Source organism: Zootoca vivipara, chromosome 12, assembly GCF_963506605.1.
Source record: "Zootoca vivipara chromosome 12, rZooViv1.1, whole genome shotgun sequence".
NCBI classification, from domain to species: Eukaryota; Metazoa; Chordata; class Lepidosauria; order Squamata; family Lacertidae; genus Zootoca; species Zootoca vivipara.
The window spans coordinates 21,712,282-21,735,540 of record NC_083287.1 but is presented as its reverse complement, the minus strand read 5'-3'; the positions used below and the strand labels follow the sequence as shown (position 1 = coordinate 21,735,540).

Below are 23,259 nucleotides of genomic sequence, written 5' to 3'. Positions count from 1 at the left end.
AGAAGAGTTTGGATTTGATATCCCGCTTCATCACTACCCGAAAGAGTCTCAAAGCGGTTAACGTTCTCCTTTCCCTTCCTCCCCCACAACAAACACTCTGTGAGGTGAGTGGGGCTGAGTGACTTCAAAGAAGTGTGACTAGCCCAAAGTCACCAGGCAGCTGCATGTGGAGGAGCGGAGACGCGAACCCGGTTCCCCAGATTACGAGTCTACCGCTCTTAACCACTACATCACACTGGCTCTCTCATGTAATTTTGTGGATAAAATTATCTGGATCAGATGAATGATGGCTCAGAAAACTTTATATTTATTGAATTAATTTCAGTCTACTTACTCTGGATTTCTTACCCCCGATTTTCTTACCAATTCAAAGTACTTGCTCCTCCTGGAAGGGAAAAGGAACCCTGCCCTTTTCTTCAGTAAAGACCATACTAGATGGGCAAATCATCAAAGATTAATTACACCAAACCAAAGGAAACAAACCACAAGGGAAGAGATTGTGAAGAACTCCCTAAAAATTAAGTCAAGACAGATTGCTCTGATTTCGGTTCCTAGTTGTTTATACAACTAATGGGAGCTAGGCTGCACTAATCAGAAAATCAGCCTTTGAAGTACAAAGTTCATGCAAATGTGAGAAATGCAAATGGGCTTGAATTTAATTAAATAGGAGATGTGAGAATAGAGAAGCATTTTGTACAGATCCCATTTCCTTGCTGGCGTGTATGTATGTACATGTCCAGTAATTTGAACTGTCGTGGGAATCCTTTTAAACATTTCATTAAAAATCAAGCAGCCCTACATTTTAAATTATTTTTATATATCTGAGCAAGAGCTGAGTTTTTTCAAAGTTTTGAAATGCATTTATCCCCCACCCCTCCCTAGTTGTACAAAGGGCTTATATACATGCTTTCCTGGCCTTAGATGTTAACAAGTACAGCTGGCAAGGGAAGAGCTCTATTTCCGGTCTTCCGGTCATCATGCATTAGCTCCTCCTCTCCAGTGGCCCTGAGATTCGTACTGGATGAGAAGGAAAGGGGAGAAGGAGACAAGAGAACAAAGTCAGTAACAGAGGAATAGGAACAGGTATAAGTGTGAGAAAAGGGAGAAAGGAGGCAGAGAAAAGGAGAGAGATTGGGTGGAATTTGGGCATTTCGCAAGGGTTCTTTCCCTACTTGGATGTTAAGGTTTTAGCGTACGAATATCTCGCAAGCTAAACGGCAAGTATGCTGCCAATACGCTTACCAGAACTGAGAATCGTAAGATTAGCTCATGTTGTGCAGTTCTATATGGAAGAATACAGGACCAAGCTTTGCAGCACACGGTATCACAGCATATCTGTTGATTTATTTAAAGTCCTTATATGTCCTACCAAGGCAGCTTATAAAAGATACCGTATTTTCCCGTGTGTAAGACCAGGTTTTTCCCCTTTAAAATACAGCGGTACCTCGAGTTACAAAAGCCTCAGGTTACAAACGCTTCAGGTTACAAACTCCGCTAACCTGGAAGAGTTACCTCGAGTTGAGAACTTTGCCCCAGGATGAGAACGGAAATCGTGTGCCGGTGGCGCAGCGGCAGCAAGAGGACCCATTAGCGAAAGCATGCATCTAGTTAAGAACAGTTTCAGGTTAAGGTCGGACCTCCGGAACAAAGAAAGTTTGTAACTAGAGGTACCACTGGAATGTCAAGATTATGGGGCGCCTTATACATGGAAAGTGACTCCCCCCATTTTCTTAAATCTGAGTCTCCCCAAATAGGGGGCATCTTATAGGTGGAAAAATACAGTAATTAGCATTATAGTGTGTGTGTGTGTGTGTGTGTGTGTGTGTATACAGGATGATGATGATGGATTAACCTTTTCCTCCAAAGAGATTAAGTGTTGTACATGATTCTCCTCTCCCTGTTTTACCCATTTTATTTAGCTTCAAATACATAGCAGGGACATTGTGCTTCCAATGGATTTACAGTACAATCAGCACAGTACAATCCATTTTGCAGTGGGTCTTGTGCATCTGCCTGCTCCTGCTGTAGCTATCCACCAGAGGTTGCTTTTTGTGCCCCAAACTGGAAGCATCCAAAGTTCCTGCGAAGCTGAGAAATAATAACAAAAAGGGAGAAAGGGAAGAAAAGGCATTTTTTATATATATAACGTATTTGAAGATTCGTGATTCAACATAGAAGGATTTCTAGTGAAAGCTAAACTGAAAGGGAGGCACTTTTGATGAAGCATTTCCAAAGAATAAAAAAGTCCTTTCAATGATTTTTCTTTCCCAGGAATTGTGTTGAAAGATAATACACATATATGCTCATTTCTGGGCAATGCATCTTGAAGGCTGCCTCAGTGATATTAGCAAGGTCCTTGATTCTCTGGGACTGACCATGAGAGGCAGAAAAGAACTCTGTAATATAAAAGGGAGTGGAAGGGGTGGAATGTCAGGGAAACAAAGGCAGGCAACAGGATGAGGCCTTACAGGCATGTCCAAAGTCTGTTTCGGGCCTGCTGGTCATTTTAATCTGGCCCCTGTGGCAGTTTATCTCCTGGGGTAAAATCCTAAAAAAACCCTCAACAACTTCAATTCTAATAAAAGGTTAACAACTTTGGTTGGCTCTCACGGCCCTTCACTTCATCAAATCTGGCCCTCTTTGAAAAAAGTTTGGACACCACTAAGCACTGCATATGCCCCCCTCAAGTAAATTGGGTGGCCATTTAATGCAGTCCTACTTAAGAACTGCAATATTTCCATTGAATTTCCCAATTAACAAAAACTTTGTTTTACGGAGCATTTGTCTATAAATATGTATCAGTCTTCAGGAACTATTAATAAAGCAGGTAGATATGATGGACTGAATTTGCCATAGGGTAAGAGGAAGGATTCTTTGAATCTGTGCAAGTAGCAGGTTTGAAGGTAGCATTGCCCCAGGACCAGGCTCAGCAGTATGTTGCAATAAGATTACAGTGGTACCTCGACTTACGAAGGTGATCCGTTCCGCGGTGCTCTTCGTAAGTCGAATCCTTTGGTTGTCGAAGCGTCTGTTTTGCGCATGCGCGAAGCGCGATTTTGCGCTTCTGCGCATGCACCGACTGCCCGCACCGCTTCCGCGTAGGCCCAGGATGTGCGTGCGACAAAAAGACTTCCGGGTTTGCCGACTTCGGAAGTCGAGTCATTCAGATGTCGAGGTACCACTGTACTGTATAGAGTTCAGAGTGGCAAACACACACAAGGGAGTATGACCACCCTTATGTTCCAAAGTTCAAACCGGTGTTCAGGTCTAGGGAGCCAATGCATGGAAGTGTAGACAGTTGGTGGTAGCAAGGAGATGGGGAAGGCAATGAAGATACAGATTGATACTGAAACCTGAGTGTAGAACAATGCAAGAAGGCAGAAGATGCTGTTTGTAATGGATGGCAGGTAATGGGGGGCGGGAGTTTGTGAAAGGAATTTGCAGTATAACAAAAGACTTAATTGGCTAGTCTCTTGCAAAAGGATGCAAGAATTTTAAACTTGCAGCTGAGGTGGATAAATAATTTTTTTAGAAAGAAGTCAGCAAATGCTTTGTGTTTTCTTTACTTCTCTGTTGTCTTTGCTCAAAGTGATATATCATTGACCTGAAGTAATAAATGCAGGCTGAGTGGTGTAAGTTTCATACTTTGTGCTGTTTTTAGCTATCGTTTTAAATGCAAATTTGCATATAATTATTCTTAATCCTCAAAGGAAATTTTCTCTGTATTATCATATTTTGCAGAAATTTAATTAAATGATTGCAAGTTTTTGACTCCCTGAATGAGGAAAGTTCCAGATCAACACTCTTAAAAATTATCATAAATGTATGAGAGAATGTAGGTTGAAATAATAGAAAGAGCCAAATCCCATTCATTAATCACTAAATATTTAATAACAAAAAAGGTCATCTTGTTTAGCAATTACAATGAAACCGAATACAATAGTTTGATTTTTATCAGATACCCCCTTGAAATTCTAAACAGTTGGACACACTTAACTGTGTGAGCTTTTGTTCTTGTCTTACATCAGCAATTCTGGGACAAGGATTGTCAGGAAATGGCAGAGTTCACTCCCACATCACTTGAAGTTCCCTTACACTACAAAGATTAAGTTTTCATCCTGTTTTGTTAAACAAAGAGGTAATGATTAAACACATTTTCCCCTGTGTATTTAGAATATTTGCACAGGGCCGGACTGCTCCTGAGGACTAAGTGCTGGCCTCATTTTTTGCCCTGTGAATTTTCCTGAGTCATGCATAGCTGCTGTTTGAGGGGCTTTTGAAAGACCCTGATTAGGAACAGGAATATATTTCTCTCATTCATATAGATAGATAGATAGATAGATAGATAGATAGATAGATAGATAGATAGATACACACACACACACACACACACACACACACACACACACACACACGTACGTAAGTACGTATGTTTCCTGCTTCAGAATCATGCTTGGCACCTGTTCTGCCAGAGTTCATAGAACAGTATTCATTGGCCGAAAGCAGGAATTTTAGCTTTCTGTTTTTGCTGAAGCAAACTTCCTTTGCCTGCTGCCAGTGCACAGTCAGTCGATTTGGCTGCCACTTCTGGGGCTAAGATCTCCTGACTCAGTTTATAATGCATCAGACTCCACAGTAAAACCAAGTCAGAACCTGCCCCTGTTCTTAATTCCGAACAACCTGTCCTGTAATTACTTGCAGTAAGGACTGTGTTGTGCCCACCTCTCTGCCAGTTGCATCATTTTATGTCTCTTGCCTCACCTTGCTCCTTACAGATGGCTGGTGGCTTCAGTCCACCTTGCCTTCTTTAAATCGCTTTGGCTGTGCCTCCCTCTACCTGCAGTTGCATTGTCCTCCCTACGGGTAGAGCGAAGAGATTTAGGGCTGGTGTACACCTAAGCCAGGGGTTGGCAAGGTTTACCCTGCCTGGGCTGGATCGGTCCTTCAGCATATGCATCTACGCAGACGCGATTTCCAGCACCGCGGAAGCAAGTCCCCATGCCAGTTTAGTGCAGCGCGCGAGCGGGCAGCTCTAACGACCTCTGTGGGCTGCTTCCGGCCCATGGGCCTTAGGTTGCTGAGCTCTGACCTAGGCATTACTTGATTTCTCTATTTGATGACTGGCAGCCAAATCTATGAACAGATTGCACTGAAAGGCATTGAGTTTTAAGCAGTATAGAAGTTCTGTCTGTCCCATGAAAGCTCTGTCCGATGGGCCAGTCACACGTGCAAGGCATCACTTGATATTTGTTTATTATTGCATTCTAACTCGCCCTTCCTCCCAAAGGAGGCCAGAGCTGCAAAAAGCAAACCAGTAAAACAATACAATTAAAAAATAAAACATGCTTAAACATGATTAAGAATATGTATACAAAACACATCAAGAACATCTAACGCGATTAAAAGGAAAAGGAAAAAAACCAGCCACATGCTATCACAGCTATTAATTTCAAGGTTACCAAGAGCAGCATCTTTCAGGCATGTTTTTTTTAAAATTAAAAATAATCACCTGAATGCTAATAATGACAGAAGGGAGACCATTCCACTAATAGGGAGCCACCACCAAAAAGGCCCTGCCACAGGTAATTGCTAACCAGGTCTTCCCTCCTGATCATCAAGGCCAAGATGGTTGATACAGGGGATGCTGTTGGAGAAAAGGAAACTGAAGATTTTGAGACCATGTAGTAGTTTTCCATGTGAGTCTCAGGAAACAAGATTCATTCTTCTGTGAACAGCTTTTGCACAGCCTAGGATTGAGGCTAGGATTGAGGAGCCACATTGCTTCCTGGTTGACCTTGGTTCAGTTCCTATCTCTCAACCTAACCTACCTCCCAGGGTGGTTGTGAGGATGAGATGGGTGGGATTAACTATATATAATGCTTTGAACTACTTTGAGAAAAAGTGGGATATTAATTCAGTTAACAGCAGCAGTAGTACAACCAAACTTATAGAACTAGGTCAGGATCTATAATTTCCTGAATGATATGGTTAGGACAATTTGTCTAACTTTTTATTTCCATTCTTAACTGCTAATAAAATGTTGTGAGCGTGGATTATAATAGACTCACTTCAGAATTCCCCCATGAGTTTCCTGTACAAGCAGCACTTACATCCAAGTCTATTATTTGTTCTTTAATGTCTGCATTAGGGAAGCATAATACGACTGCACTAATTGTGAGATCAGAAGTGCAGAGTGAGTACAAGCGAATTGTAGAAGAATTTATGCAGCACACACTACAGCGCAGTAATTAGATTTCTTTATATTATGCGGCCTGTGCTTTTTAATTTACTTTGTACATGACGGTTTCCTTTTGTTAAGCAAGCTTCGGCTAAAATAAACGGAACAGCTTTCAGCTTTCAAATGGAAGGCAAATATTTTAGGAGAATGTGGCAGCAAAACATTACTGGGATGTTCTAGGTCAGACCTGCTTATGCGGTTCTGAAACTACTTGAGCCACACACACCTTGCAGTACTTCATTTTCTTACTGTGCACCTACCTGAAGCAGTTCGTTTCCCGTTTATAATGATTTCTGATTACCCATTACAGAGACACACAGGCACAGGGCATGCTTCTTTTCAGCCTCTGTGATAATCAGGTTTATGGAAATCATGTTTGGAAAGGATTGCCCAGTACATTTCATTTTTGTTTTAACTACACAGTGTTATTTGGTCAGAGGGTGCATTTTTATTATTCCTTCTTATTTGTCTCCTAGAATGAAAGCAATGCCTTTTAACAGAGAGAGGAATGTGGAAGCTGTAATATGTTTCAACAAGCACCACCCATAAGCCTCCTCTAAAATCATGAGGGTTAACGAGTCAAAGCACTGTGGCACATCAGTTGATCTGGCTGGAGAAAGGACTATGCAATTTTACATTGCCTCCTAAATGGGTGGTGCTAGAAATCTATAAAGGAGTAGCCTGATGGGCATTAGGCTGGACTGTTAAGGGTGTGGTGATTTACACATGCTTTCTCTAAAAAATGAAAAGGTACCCTGATCTGTAGAGCACAACATCTTTGACCTAGGGCTCATCCACACTTCCTTTTTGACCCATGCTTTCTAGGTTGGCGTTTTCCCAGTCTGTGTCCAAAAGCTATCTTTTGTCGCTTTCTCCAGGAAAACCTGCTCTTTAATGCCGAATTGGAACAAACAGCAATTCGAGTTTTCTGCAGATTGCCAAGAACATTAAATAGCAGGTTTACATGGGGAAAGCATCAGGGGGGAAGAAGCGCACTTGGACATGGGAAGAGTGCAGACCTGTGCCTCAGAAGCTGGGATTAGTTTGGGTGATACTAAATGAGCAAAATATGCAATGGAGCCTTTATTTTCTTAAGCATGCTGATGAAGAGCTCGGATTTCGTAAATGCAGTGAGACATTGCTAACCAAAGTCACCTATATCTGAGAATACGAAACAGTATTGAACTGAGCCAACATAGTATTGAACCCTCATTACAACCGCTGCTCAGAGGTGACTTTGCCTGTGTTTCCTGTTTGGCTGCTAAATTCTAATATTATACTAGGAGTGATATTAGCAACCAGTTTTCTGGTCCTAAACTGTTTAGGATCGTTGGTGCTAATTACGAGCCCTTTGATTTAAGTTAAGAAACAGATCTCGAGTCAGTGAAGCTGGCGTAATAACAGAGTTACGTGGTCCCATCAAACTCTAGCTGTATTTTGTATCAGCGACACCCTTTGAAAGCCCTCCAGTTCCAGGAATGTGTTATTTAGCACATACACTTAAGCTGTGACCAGCACTCTTGACCTCAGTTTCTACCTGGCTCTCTAGGAGCAGCGCTGGGTCCAGGAGGACTCCCAGCATACTGCAACCTCGTCTGTAACTTAGGGGTCATCCAGACTTCTGCTTCTACTGCTTTCCCCCAGGAAAACCTGAACTTTACTGCTGAATTGGAGCAAACATCAATTGGGTTTTCTTCAGATTGCTCTGATTCAGTGCTAAAGAGCAGTTTTTTTTCAAGGAAAACAGTGGGGCAAAGAGAAAACTAGCTTGGATCTGTGCTTTCTAAGCATGGACAAGGAGGTGTGGGGATGAGGCCATACTGTAATCGTCACCCAGAGCCTGTAGCTGTTCTAACCAGGAGTACAGTCGTACCTTGGTTATTGAATGCCCTGGAACTTGGACGTTTTGGCTCCTGAACGCCACAAACCTGGAAGTATTGTGAACATTCTTTTGGAACCCAAACTCCGGCGGGGCTTCCGCAGCTTCTGATTGGCTGCAGGAGCTTCCTGCAGCCAATCAGAAGCCATGATTTGGTTTTCGAACGTTTTGGAAGTCAAACAGACTTTCGGAATGGATTTCGTTTGACAGTCGTACCTTTGACTTGGTCCTGAGTGGCAAGCTCCTCCTATAGAGCAACTAGCAGGCTTATTGGGCCCCTGGGTCACCTAACCTTTGCTTTGCTGGAAACTGCCGTTTCACCTCCTGGTCATTTGCAGTGGTGGTGTTAAAGAGCAGAGACCAGGCAATCCTCCCCTAATGAATTTCCATAGTTTTCAAGACTACTGGTGTTGTACATCATGTATCTGTGGCAGTGTACATAGGAAGATGCTTGCTGTCTAACCCTTGCCCTTTTGATACAGGTTTCATAGGAACAAAGCGCAGGTATCTAAATGAGTGCAGAATTTAATAAAGTACAGCAAAGCAAGAAACCGTTTTCCTTCCTGTTTCCCCAGGGAACAAAAGTGTCTGGAGAAGACAGGATCTCTGTACATCAAGCAGCCAGTTCTATTGGGATAATCTGAAATTGCCCTTGAGGAAAATGTCCTCATTGCTATCTAAAACATATTTATTTCACTTACACACATTAGTGAGGAGTGCATAAATTAAAAGATCCTGTGCATTATTGCATCATTCAGTCTACTGCAACGCTGACAGTTTGGAGTGCATTAGGAAGCAGTGATTGTGTACCAGACCATTTTCTGTACATGTGACCTTTAGTTTTGAAAAGGTCATATTTTATTTCTCATATTTCAGTGTTTAAAGCATGGTGTGTAGCATTTAGTAATATTGAAAGGTTTGATACTATCTAGACTAGAGCTTACATTCAGCTGAGATTATTAGTTTGGTTACAAGTAAGAAAGCAATTTATTCCGTTACATCAGGTGGGAAGGAATTAAACGCTGTGAAAATAACAGGTGCTTTTGGAATTTCTGGTTCCAGTGCATTTCATGTTTTTGTCTAATATGCAAATGGCATCATCTGCAGAGCAAGAAACCACATATTCACATTAAGGATGTGATCCTCTCATTTGGGAACTCATTTTGCTTTCCTTCTGAGTAGACATGCATAGGATTAGACAGTATTAGTTGGCGGAGAATCTTACATTCCCCCCCCCCAAACTAATTTCTGTTGTATTTCTGGTATAATACATGGAAAGAATTATGAGTGTTGACCTTTTAAAATACTTCAGTGTAGAGAGAGCATGTCAGTGGTCTGTACGTAAGGCCTACTGCATAATCATACTTCAAAATAATGTCTTTTCCCTGAAAGGTCATCAGATACATTTATCAAAAGATAGTGATGATGACTTGTTTTTGATAGAATTTCAAAACCATTTGAATAATGAATAGAAGTAGAAATTGCCTAATGATGCCATCCCTTGATCCAATCCATAGCCAATGATAAAAAAGGGCAGTTAGGCCTCTTTATTCCCACTGAAGTTCTTTTCTATTATTGGAACCAGGAAATGATTATTTATGTCTTCCCTCTGGGGCACTGGGTTGCAATCGTGACTAACTGCCAAAAGCTAGTCCATGCTGAGTTCAGCGTATGGCACCAGCAGTTGCGCAGATAATTTAGCCCTTTGCAGCACAGCTGAAAGTCAGCTTGCATGAGCTGTTGAAAACCAGCAGCTGCCAGGGCCTTAAAGAGTAGCTATAGTTATAAGCCAGTTTGATGTACCGGCCTAGAACACTTCGCTGTGAAGTCAATTCCACCCTGGCAATACTGCTCTGCTTCAGATATCGTGATCTACATTTATTGAAGTAGCTCTTTGACCAGGGGTTGTTGGCCTCGTTTAAGATAGAGAACAGGAAAAGAGAAGTCTATCGCTAATTCATAAAGGGGAGGTTTTTCATTACGATGTTGACGTGGATAGAGGTACGGTAGAAGTGAACTATGAAAAGCTTGCTAATGCTGTTGGGATGAATTTAGTCAAACATTTCTCAAACATGATTTTTAATTATAGTATTCAGCAAAGTCAAGCATCACCTTGGTGCAATACTTAGGCACCTTGGGCAATGCTTTGGGGGCATATTGACTGTGACTAAGCCAGTGTGTTGCAAGTGGTTAGAGTATTGGGAAACCCAAGTTCAAATCTCAACTTGGCCATGAAGCTCACTGGACAACCTTGGGAGCCTCCTTCCCTCCCTCTTTCTCAGTCTTACTAACATCACATGGCTGTTGTGATGTTAAAATGGAGGGGTGTACTTTGAACCTTTTGAAGAAAAGCTGATAGATAAACACAGTAAATAAAATAAAATAATTTTTAAAATTGCCCTGGTTCCTGCTTCCACTAGTTAATCTAAACATGTTCAGTGGATAAGCCTTTGTCTAGACTAGAGCAGAACTTTCCAAACTGTGCATCGCAACATGTTAGTGTGTCGGCGGCAGTGTGTAAGTGTGTTGTGGAAATGCTACCCGTGCTCCTCCTGGGACGGGAAAGGGGTTAGTTTAACCCCTGGCTTGCTAGCAAAACTGAATTACCATGTCGCCAAATGATGCATGTCTAAAAAGTGTGTCACCAACATGAAAAGTTTTGAAAGCTTTGGGTCTAGAGATTGGCTTTAAAACATTGAAAAGCCAAATGGTTATGAGAGTGACACAACTAAACATGCTGCCTTTGGGCAAATTATAAAATATTTGTAGCCATTTAAAGGTATAAAATGTATCACCAGGTCTATTTAGCTATGGTGCTGTCTGTATACTACTGTCTTCATTCAGGATCAAGAGGACATCCTGAAATGATTTAGAAGTTCCCTTCAGTGGAACAATAGGGAGTAGGATCCTTCTTAAAAGGGAGGAGACTTCCTCCTCCTCCTCCTCCTCCTCCTCCTCCTCCTCCTCCTCCTCCTCCTCCTCCTCCTCCTCCTCCTCCTAGCTCAACTGTTTCCTGCCACACACTAGGAGGTTTTGGACAACTGAAAATTACAAAAGAAAAGAAGGGGACGTAAGGGGCACACAGACTTTCCTCTTCCTCCCACTCCCATCTTTAGCCTTGATTAGGTAGTCAGGAAATACATTTTGCTTGCGCTAACCTCTTCCACAGCTGGAAAATGGAGCTATGGAAAAAGGTAGCCATGTCAGCCCATTATTGGGGGGACGGGGACATTTATTGTAGCCAAAATGTTTAAAAAGCATCTCAAGCTATTGAGTGCTCCAGAAGTTTTCATTAGGCAAGACATTAAATAGAGCAAGGGGTATACCTACAGTCCTATGCATTTGCAAGCATACTTCAAATAAACCCTATTGAATTCAGTAGGGCTTGCTTCTGAGTTAAATATGCATAATATGGCACTGTTAGTTGATAAAATATTTCCAAGATACTTGTAGACTTTTATGAGTAATTAAAATCATTTCTGAGAATTTTTATGATGTACGAAAGCTTAGCTGTACAAATTTCCATGCTATTTCACAAGGAAATGATCAGGGCTTTCTTTAGCTGTTATTGCTGTTTTCTAGAATTTAATAAAATTGTTACTTGGTTGACATAGTTTCCAGAATGTGATTTGTTTGATGGCAGTGCTTTTTAAATTCAAACAGAAGGCTGTTTAATATTTGGAATATTAATTATTTCGCAAGAACAGCACTCCTAGGGAGATAATTAGCAGAACTCTGAAATTAGGACATGCCTTAGAGACATCCTGTAAAATAACTGCAACTCTTCAAGAAAATGTGCTAGGCTTTGGGGTAAGCCAAAAAGTGTAAGTTTTGAAAGTCCATTGAAAAAAACAACACAAATTACTGAAGGATGTAAATGTTCACTCCAACTTATTAAGCCTACGATAAGACTCTCATACAACCGGCAACACAGTTTTAGGAACAGTAAAACCTGAGCCCAAAGATGCTGTTTATATGTTTCATAAAGGTAAAGGGGCCCCTGACCATCAGGTCCAGTCGTGTCCGACTCTGGGGTTGCGGCGCTCATCTCGCTCTATAGGCCGAGGGAGCCGGCATTTGTCTGCAGACAGTTTCTGGGTCATGTAGCCAGCATGACAAAGCTGCTTCTGGCGAACCAGAGCAGCACATGGAAACACTGTTTACCTTCCCGCCAGAGTGGTCCCTATTTAGCTACTTGCACTTTGATGTGCTTTCGAACTGCTAGGTTGGCAGGAGCTGGGACCGAGCAACGGGAGCTCACCCCGTTGCAGGGATTCGAACCGCCGACCTTCTGATCAGCAAGCCCTAGGCTCTGTGGTTTTCCCACAGCGCCAATAAGGCAGCAAAACGTTCAGCACAGATATAACAGTGCAATCCCATGCATGTTCACCCAGAGGTAACTTCCATGCCATTCAGTGGGGCTTTATTCTGGGATCTAGGTAAATGTCATAGCAGAGATAGGGAACCTCAGTTCAGAATCTGAATGCCCTGCTATCCAACCCGGTAGGCTTTCCACAGGCAACACCCCTCATTTGGTACAGCTGAAACATAGCTATATTATGCAGATGGAAGAGCCCCATCCTCTTCTGCCCATTTTTCCTCTTCCAGCAAAATGGCCCCCAGCTCTCAGAAAGCTGGCTATGGAATATTCAGCATTCCTATGCTATAGGATGGCAACCTGAATGTTTTTCTTTGAAGAGTCTGCTTTTCGTAGCAAGTTTAACATAGAGCTTAATTTTAAGCCTTTGTTTTCATTGCAGTCACTGAGATGCGCTTATAGGTTACGTTTCAGGACTAAAGACATGGAGAGATTTGCTTTGGCTTCTGTTGAATCAGGGTGTACAAGATAAGTTAGTAAACACACTGTTACACATTTCTAGCAGTTTTTGCATCATGCCAAAAAAATTTAGGCGGTAGGTAGCACCGGCTAAACAAGAGCCCAGAAACCATGAACTCTAGTAAAAGTTAGCACAAAGGCGGATGTCTATGGTAATTATATGTTCCAAAATGCCAGCAGATGCCAAGTCCATGTTGTCTTTGCCTCTAAAACACTCAGCTCTGTTTCTCTGTATCAACTGAGTCGGGTGAGGCTGTGCACATCCTGGACTCAGTGTTTGGCTGGATGTGGACCAATAAGTTGAAGCTGAATCCTGACGAGACAGCGGTCATGTGGGTGGGCCATAACCAGGTCCAGAAATTGGGTAGGTTTTCTTTTCTGGCAGCCCTTCTGAACCAACAGGTGTGTAGTCTGGGGCTCCTGGGAGTGCCCCTAGATACATTAGTGTCGCTGGAGGTTCCAGTGTCCTCTATGGTGTATGCCTGGTACACCAGCTTTGTTCATCCATGGACATATAGAGCCTTGCCACTGTGGCCCATGTGCTGGTAGCCTGAAGATTAGATACCTATAATATACTCTATACCCTTGAAGTTGGTTTGTGGCAAGTAGAATGCTTTGACAAGGTTTCCTATTGGGTAGCATACCACGAGCACATAACCATTTTTCACTGGCTGCCAATATGCTACTGAGCCTGCCTCATAGTTCTATTGGTTTATAAAGCCGTGTTGAACTTGAACCCCAAATATCTAAGAGTACGCTCAATTTCATGTAGACCTGCCCAGTTGCTAAGACAGGGGTCCCCAAACTAAGGCCCGGGGGCCGGATGCGGCCCAATCACCACCTAAATCCAGCCCGCGGACAGTCCGGGAATCAGCATTTTTTTACATGAGTAGAATGTGTTCTTTAATTTAATATGCATCTCTGGGTTATTTGTGGGGCCTGCCTGGTGTTTTTACATGAGTAGAATGTGTCCTTTTCTTTAAAATGCATCTCTGGGTTATTTGTGGGACATAGGAATTCATTCATTTTTTTTCCAAAATATAGTCCGGCCCCCCACAAGGTCTGAGGGACAGTGGACCGGCCCCCTGCTGAAAAAGTTTTCTGACCCCTGTGCTAAGATCTGCAAGAGAGGCATGCTTAGCTGTGCTGCATTTAGCAAAGCCTTCTCACTGGTGGCAGCCCAGCTTTGGAATTCCCACCTCTCTGATGAGATATGAATGGCACCAATTCTGTTGAACTTTTGGTACCAGCTGAAGGCTTGGTAATTCACCCAGCCCTTTGTTAGTTAGAGTTTCATGGCAAAATTTTCTATTGCTTGGTTATAATTTATCTGCCTCGTATTCTTTTGTGATTGTATATAAATGTGCATTTTAACGAGTGGGTAAGATATGTTAAATTAATTAATTAAGCAAGCATGTGAATTAATCCTCAGCTTCTAATGTATAATGCTCTTCTGTTACACTCACATCTGGCTACTGGCTTGTTTTGGAGCAGTTTTATTTTACTCCTGACAGGTCTCTACAGTGTCTGGCTATGATGCTTCTGGCTGCTGAGAGTAGGTGGGTTATGTGCTCTGTGCTCTTTATGTCAATGGACATTATTATTTTGGAAGATGTTCAGTAGGGCCATTTCTGGGGTGACTTCTAATACTTGCTTAGTTATTTTGCATATTTCCTGTATGACTGATGTCTAGAAGAGTTGGATTTTGGGACATCCCCACCACATGTGGAGGTGTGTGCCTGTGGAGGTGCAGCCTCTCCAGCATTTTGGTGAGGCTTCGGGGCATATCAGCACTAGTTTCTGTGGTGTTAGGTACCATCTGTAAGTGAGTTTCAGGGTGAGTTTTTTCTTTTAGCTGAGATGGATTTAAAGGGAGGTTAGAAGACCACATTCCAGTTCCATTGGGTTGGGTTAATTTCATAGCCTATGTTGTCCTCCCATTGTTTTTTGATTATGTCAAGGGGGTTTGTGGGATTTTGTAGCAGTATTTTGTATATTGCGGATACCATCCCCTTGCCGTGTCCCTTGGAGGAGGTTTTTGAAGGTTGTCAGGGGCCTAGTTACTGCTTTGAATTGCTATGGTATTAGAGTCCATATTGTTAGTTCCGCATTTTGCTGAGGCTTGGGAGTAGATTCGTTTGAATGTTTGTAAGAAGTTGGGACCAAATTTCATGTTAGTTAGTACTGCTAATAGGTATTACCATTCTAGGCAATCAAAAGCTTTGAGGGTGTATAGGGACATACTTGTCAGTGGAGGGTTAGTTGCCATGCTGTGTTCGATCAGTTTCTGTAGTTTCCTAATGGGGTCTGTTATATTGCGGCTAGGGACAAAGCAAGTCTGGTCTGGGGCTTTTAATTTGTGTAGGAATTTTTTTTAGGCAGTTAGCCAAGATTAATGTGAATATCTTGTAGTCTTGGTTTATTAATGAGATCGGGTGGTATGATTCTACTTTGAGGCTGTCTTTGAGTGGTTTTGGAGGAGGTCCAGGTTTTAGGAATGGGGCCCCCTTTTATGATGTTGTTAAATAGGCAGGTCATGTAGGGCATCAGGGGTTCTCTGAATTGCTTATAGAATTCTGCTGTAAAGCCTTCTGGGCCTGGGGCTTTGAGTCGTTTATGTAGACAGTATCTATTTCCTCCGGTGTAATAGGACTGTCCATGAATCTTCTTCATCAGTTTACGTTAGCATGGCCAGTCCTGCTAGGAATTTTTATAGATATTTCCTCCTCTGGTGGGTTGTGGGAAGTGTATAGGTTGGAGTAAAACTCCACAAATTCTGAGGTTATTTCTAAGGAGGAGAATGTTATATTGCTGTCTTTTTTGGTGATGCAGTGTATTCTTGTTTTGAGTGATTTTTTCCCTACACCAATAGTCTAGAGTTTTTTACTCCACACTTGTAGAAGCATTGTTTTGAGTATAGAATGTTGACCATTGTTTGGTTGATTTCTCGTGAGATGAGTTCCCTCCTTTTTTTCTTCTATAAGTTTAAGGAGTCTTTTAGCTCCTGTTTGTTGGTGGCGTGCTGAATATGGCAGCCTAGTTTCTTTTCTCCAAGTTGAATGCATTTCATTATATTTGCAAATTGCTAGTGAATAAAACTGCTGTACATTTAGGTAAGATTGTGTGTAAGAGCTATTCAGGTCAGGGTTTTCCAAAGCTCTGCATTGCTTTTCTCAGTCAGTTATAGGAACAAGATTGGATCACCTCATTTACCCTTGACTAATGGGAGAAGCAGGGACCCAAGTGGCGCTGTGGGTTAAACCACAGAGTCTAGGGCTTGCTGATCAGAAGGTCAGCGGTTCGAATCCCTGCAACGGGGTGAGCTCCTGTTGCTTGGTCCCAGCTCCTGCCCACCTAGCAGTTCAAAAGCACATCAAAGTGCAAGTAGATAAATAGGGACCGCTCCGGCGTTTCCGTGCGCTGCTCTGGTTCGCCAGAAGCAGCTTTGTCATGCTGGCCACATGACCCGGAAGCTGTCTGCGGACAAACGCTGGCTCTCTTGGTCTATAGAGCGAGATGAGCGCTGCAATCCCAGAGTCAGACACGACTGCACCTGATGGTCAGGGGCCCCTTTACCTTTAATGGGAGAAGAGAATGTGTTCCCAGTGACAGAGATGATAAAATGACATGTGTCAGGCATAATTGAGTGAGTGAAAGCAGTGATTTGGATTTTGCTAAAGGTTGATAAGTTTTCAGGGAACATATCAACTTCCCTTAGGGAAATAAATGGACATTTTGTTAACTTATGAATACGTTGCAGGAACTGGAACCGTCCCTGCAACAGCGTTTCTAATTGAAATATTCCCTGTGATCATTTTTGGTCAGCTGCTGCTAGAGCACTCTAAAAATGTGAAAGCATGGAGTTTCCTAGAAATTATACGATACAGTCATAGCTCAGGTTACAGCTGCTTCAAGTTGCATCTTTTCAGGTTGCGCTCCGCGCCGAACCCAGAAGTACCGGAACGGGTTACTTCTGGGTTCCGGCGCATGTGCAGAAGCACTAAATCGTGTTTTGCGCATGTGCAGAAGCGCCAAATTGCAACCCACGCGTGTGCAGATGCAGGTTGCGAATGCTGCGGGTTGTGAACATGCCTCCCACACAGATCATGTTCGCAACCTGAGCGTCCACTGTAGTAGTATTCGTGGTTCCACATTTACTTTTGAAGCCTGTAGATTTGGCCCCAATTTCTAATTGATAGGTAGATTGAACCATGTGTAAACTGTGTAAGGTATGCTTAAACAAATTCTAATTTACAGTCATACCTCAGTTTCAGTTTCAGTACGGCTCGGTTTGAGTACTTTCAGTTTAAGTACTCCACGGACCCCTCTGAAATGGATTAATCCACTTTCCATTACTTTCAATGGGAAAGTTTGCTTCAGGTTAAGTACACTTCAGGTTAAGTACAGACTTCCAGAACCAATTGTGTACTTAAACCGAGGTACCACTGTATGCTCTAATTCTTGGGATGATTCTGTACAGATTCTGTACATATGAATGTGAACTTGGGAGAGAAGTTGTGTTCAGCTTAGAATACTTTTCAGGAATTCTTCCTTTAGAATTCAAACCACATTTCATACTGTAAATAAGAGCAAAGTTTACTAAACGTAATCATTTTCTTCCATATAATATTTTGAGAGTTTGTGAAATCCTAATCACAAGATTAAGCAGGAATTTTTATATCATCTTACGATAAGCTCAGAGCCCATTAGGGTGCAGATTCCTCATATCTTCCTGTGGGATTAGCAGACAGCAAACACAATATAATTTGTTCATAAACTTTTTAAAAATTAAATTAACTCTCGTGTATTAAAATGAATTAATAGAATAAGCTATATTATAATTCTGATTTTTGCATTAAAAACTATTAGCAGCATGTATACACTATAGAGATTGGTTGCTCTTAGCTGTGAAAAATCAGCCATGCTTGACAACGAATTATGAAAATATTTTCATAGCATTTCCTGCTCAGTAGTTCGTCAATTTCAATTGTCACAAAGTTGATACTTTTTTGGGTGGGGAGGTTAACACAATAATTTCAAAGTGTTACAGAGTTTGGTTTTCCTCTTTCTGTCCTATGGTTGAGTGGTGAAATGTTTGGAGGCTAACATGTTTGGCACAAAAACGAAGCGTTGGTATGAAAACAAGGGGGAGAAGCTCATTGTTCACTGCCCCAGTTGGCTGCTACTTGGGTGCATCTTTGTCTTTCTAAAAATGATGTCACTCTCATAGCCAATCAAATTTGACTAAATTGCTGTGTCACTGTAACAACAAAGATGTATTGGGGGGAAAATATGACCTAAAGTACCGGCTGTTCAGGACTGGAAGTACATTCATTGTGAAGTGTTGCTGCTGCTGCTGCTACCTAAACACAAGTTACTGGAGAAGCGTCACTGCCTGGATTTGAGATATGAGAGCACTTTTGCTATGCACATACTCCCCAACCCAAAAGGAAAACCCACTTTAGAAGTACAAAACATCTACAAACCTTCCCCTGTTCAATTTGTTTCATGTAAGCCAGTGATGGCCAAACTTGGCCCTCCAGCTGTTTGGGGACTACAACTCCCATCATCCCTAGCTAACAGGACCAGTGGTCAGGGATGGTGGGAATTGTAGTCCCAAAACATCTGGAGGGCCAAGTTTGGCCATCACTGATGTAAGCTATTCTGCCTGATTTTTTATGTGGCCAGACAGTTACCAAACAGAATAAAGAAAGGATCTATTTTAGAGAATGCAATACAGTATGAAGATATAACCAAAAAGCAAGGGAAACTATTATGCAACAAACCAGAAGAGGAAGTTGAGGGAAGTCATGGTGGGGAGGGGGTTATTTGGTTTTGTGTTTATATTTGAGATGCGGCTGTTGTGATGAAGATAAAAATGTAAAAATCAATAAAAACTATTTAAAAGTTTAAAAGGCCTTACAAATAGCGGAGGAGAGGAGGCAAGCAAAATGCAAGGGAGATAGGGAACGATACAGGAAACTGAATGCAGATTTCCAAAAAACAGCAAGGAGAGACAAGAGGGTCTTCTTAAATGAGCAATGCAAAGAAATAGAGGAAAACAATAGAATGGGGAAAACCAGAGATCTGTTCAAGAAAATTGGAGATATGAAAGGAACATTTCGTACAAAGATTACCATAATCAAGGACAAAAGTGGTAAGGACCTAACAGAAGCAGAAGACATCAAGAAGAGGTGGCAAGAATACACAGAGGAATTATACCAGAAAGATATGGAGGTCTCGTACACCTCAGGTAGTGTGGTTGCTGACCTTGAGCCAGACATCTTGGAGAGTGAAGTCAAATGGGCCTTAGAAAGCACTGCTAATAACAAGGCCAGTGGAAGTGATGATATTCCAGCTGAACTGTTTAAAATTTTAAAAGATGATGCTGTTAAGGTGCTACACCCAATATGCCAGCAAGTTTGGAAAACTCAGCAATGGCCAGAGGATTGGAGAAGATCAGTCTACATCCCAATTCCAAAGAAGGGCAGTGCCAAAGAATGCTCCAACTACCGCACAATTGCGCTCATTTCACACGCTAGCAAGGTTATGCTTAAAATTCTACAAGGCAGGCTTAGGCAGTATGTGGACCGAGAACTCCCAGAAGTGCAAGCTGGATTTCGAAAGGGCAGAGGAACCAGAGACCAAATAGCAAACATGCGCTGGATTATGGAGAAAGCTAGAGAGTTCCAGAAAAACGTCTACTTCTGCTTCATTGACTATGCAAAAGCCTTTGACTGTGTCGACCACAGCAAACTATGGCAAGTTCTTAAAGAAATGGGAGTGCCTGATCACCTCATCTGTCTCCTGAGAAATCTCTATGTGGGACAAGAAGCTACAGTTAGAACTGGATATGGAACAACTGATTGGTTCAAAATTGGGAAAGGAGTACGACAAGGTTGTATATTGTCCCCCTGCTTATTTAACTTATATGCAGAATTCATCATGTGAAAGGCTGGACTAGATGAATCCCAAGCCGGAATTAAGATTGCTGGAAGAAATATCAACAACCTCAGATATGCAGATGACACAACCTTGATGGCAGAAAGCGAGGAGGAATTAAAGAACCTTTTAATGAGGGTGAAAGAGGAGAGCGCAAAATATGGTCTGAAGCTCAACATCAAAAAAACCAAGATCATGGCCACTGGTCCCATCACCTCCTGGCAAATAGAAGGTGAAGAAATGGAGGCAGTGAGAGATTTTACTTTCTTGGGCTCCTTGATCACTGCAGATGGTGACAGCAGTCACGAAATTAAAAGACGCCTGCTTCTTGGGAGAAAAGCAATGACAAACCTAGACAGCATCTTAAAAAGCAGAGACATCACCTTGCCGACAAAGGTCCGTATAGTTAAAGCTATGGTTTTCCCAGTAGTGATGTATGGAAGTGAGAGCTGGACCATAAAGAAGGCTGATCGCCGAAGAATTGATGCTTTTGAATTATGGTGCTGGAGGAGACTCTTGAGAGTCCCATGGACTGCAAGAAGATCAAACCTATCCATTCTTAAGGAAATCAGCCCTGAGTGCTCCCTGGAAGGACAGATCGTGAAGCTGAGGCTCCAATACTTTGGCCACCTCATGAGAAGAGAAGAATCCTTGGAAAAGACCCTGATGTTGGGAAAGATTGAGGGCACTAGGAGAAGGGGACGACAGAGGACAAGATGGTTGGACAGTGTTCTCGAAGCTACGAACATGAGTTTGACCAAACTGCGGGAGGCAGTGCAAGACAGGAGTGCCTGGCGTGCTATGGTCCATGGGGTCACGAAGAGTCGGACACGACTAAACGACTAAACAACAACAATTTAAAAGAAGAAGTACAAAACATCCATGAACCTTCCCCTGTTTAATTTGTTTCATGTAAGCTGTTCTGCCTAACAGTTTATGTAGTCAGATATGTAGACTTTTTACAATTTGAGATAGAGCTCTTCAGAAAACATTGCTACAGTAAGGTGGAGCGTGGTTGTTTGAATAAATGCTCATACTTTATATAAACCAAGGGTTGCCAAATGAGGCCCATAGCCACATTTGCAAAGCAGAGAAATTGCTGTGGGCACCCACATTCTGCAACCAGGCACAAGCAGCAACCTATTTTATCGACTACAGCAAATCCCTTCTTTCAGTTCTATTTTCTGCAGTGGGAGGGGACCCTCCGAGTACCAGGGGCAGCTGCATATTCCTGCATTGCAAGAGGGTTGGGCTAGATGATCCTCAGGATCCCTTCCAACTCTATGAATCCATTATGTATGTAGGGCATAAATAATACAGTGGGAGGGGATCAGATCATTGCCCACAATAAACAGATACTGTTTCTGGGAAGTTCTAGAAAATAAATAGAAACAGAATTGAATAGGGAGGTCCTGAAACGAAGTTTTGCATTGTAGAATCCTCCCAGTTCCTCTCTTTTCCATTTTCTATTCCATTCCCCCAGGAAGTGGTCAGTATTCTATACCCACTGGGCATGCTGAGTCCTTCTTTGGATATTTTGGGGTGTCCTCCATTTCTTTGGTTCCCCAAGTCTCCCTTTGTGTTTCCTCAAGTCTGCTGGCTCTTGCCGCTCTAATAGAATGAAATATATGTTATATCTGTAAAAGTGGAGTGATGGTGCCTTTTGGCTACCCAAGCAACAGCATGAACATCAGAAATAGATGGAGTGGCGAATAAAGCCTCCTAGTGCGCATGGATGTTTGCCAGGGTCCTCGGCCACTGACAGGCTTGAATCTCAGGCATTCCATGAGCTGGGCTAGAGTCCTGACCTTGAGCAGCTGCATCCTTGTGGAAAGCCATTGGCCTCCTTGGACTCGAGTAATTTTACCGGCTCTTTGCCTTGCTGCATCCCAATCCACTATGATTTGTGTCCTTTCCTTATCCCTACATAAATTTCCCCTTCCTGCTAGCGGACTTTTGGCAGCAAAGCATTATACTGTATTCAGGCCACAATAATTTCCTCACTTCACCCTGCCTATTTTGCCTGGTTCCTTGGCTCTAATAACTCTCTCATTCCCTTTCTTCGCTCTCCATACTTGCCTGAACCACATTTTTGCTCTCTGGTCCATGGTTTCTCCATTTATTTATTCCGTTTAAAAATCGTCCTTCCGCCAAGGTTCTCAGATGCCTCAGAAACTGGCTTGCTGAAAAGCAACTACCTTCCCGAAATCAAGATCCTACTTCTCCCTCCCTCAAAGACTTTGGGCCCACCGGGGCATGATAAGAAGATTCCTATCCCGCCATTCTTCAGCCCTCCTGGGACCAAAAGATCCCAGGGGGAGCAAGTTATATCAGCAGAACTAATAAAGTTATTGGGCCTATAGGCTACATGAAATGTTCAAGTAGTTATTTTATATTCCCTCTATAATTATTAATTAAAGCGTTCTCAATGTTGTACCCCAGTGGGATGCAGCTTGACTTTTTCCAAGGATGTTTCAAGAATATTCATTTCCTCTGATGTTATTTACCCTTCGGAAAAGTTTGAACACCTTTCTGAAACGATACTTCGAATACTAGTAATCAAACAAACAAAGAGTAGCATATGCGTACCCCAAACAAGGACTTTGAACAATCTTCAGACATAATAGCAACTCTTTCTCTCTCACTGGTGATTTAAGATAGTAAAATGTATGCATACATGAGAGAGCCTAACACAAACAAAAGGATTAAAAGCAGTTGCCATTTTTAATGTATTGCATTGATTGTCCCGATAAGACTGGGATAGTAAACACCAGTAATTGGTAAGTGGTTCAGTACACAGCGTAAAGCAAACAATTCTCTTATGATTTAATTGTTCAGAATATAATTGCCTTTCAAAGCAAATGCCACTGTATGCTAATGCAGAGCATTTTGAAGTGGATGGGAAATAATAAGCAGGTATCTATGGACATCTCTGTGCTTTTTGGGGGGTTTCCTTTAATACTTTATCTGAAACCATTCCACGCACATACACACAGTAATCGGGACTGTGCATATGCTGGTTTTTGCAGTGCTAAACATCATGAAATGTGAAGGTGAACAGTTGGAGACACATGGTGGATGCAAGCCAATGAGCGACAGACCAGCAAAGTTAAAATTAGACAGCTTCAATAAGGATGCATATGCATACCCATACATTCATAAATTTAATAATAGTAATAATAATAATTTATTATTTATTCCTCTCCCATCTGGCTGGGTTTCCCCAGCCACTCTGGGCGGCTCCCAACAGAATATTAAAAACACAATAAAACATCAAACATTAAAAACTTCCCTAAACAGGGCTGCCTTCAGATGTCTTCTAAAAGTCAGGTAGTTGCTTATTTCTTTGACATCTGATGGGAG

The 23,259-nt window shown here is 42.2% G+C and overlaps 1 protein-coding gene across 2 annotated transcripts in view; it reads left to right on the top strand.

The window, feature by feature from the left end:
- CHN2 (chimerin 2) overlaps nt 1-23,259 on the top strand; it is a 157,514-nt gene that overhangs the window by 32,526 nt on the left and 101,729 nt on the right. Inside the window, exon 1 of one of the 2 annotated variants that reach the window (XM_035129606.2) lies at nt 12,343-13,318. The exons of the other annotated variant lie outside the window; for it this stretch is intronic. Within the exon in view, the coding sequence (XP_034985497.2) occupies nt 13,240-13,318 (79 nt within the window). The 5' untranslated portion in view covers nt 12,343-13,239. Of the gene's footprint in view, nt 1-12,342; nt 13,319-23,259 lie in introns of those variants that run through there. 2 annotated transcript variants of the gene reach the window in all.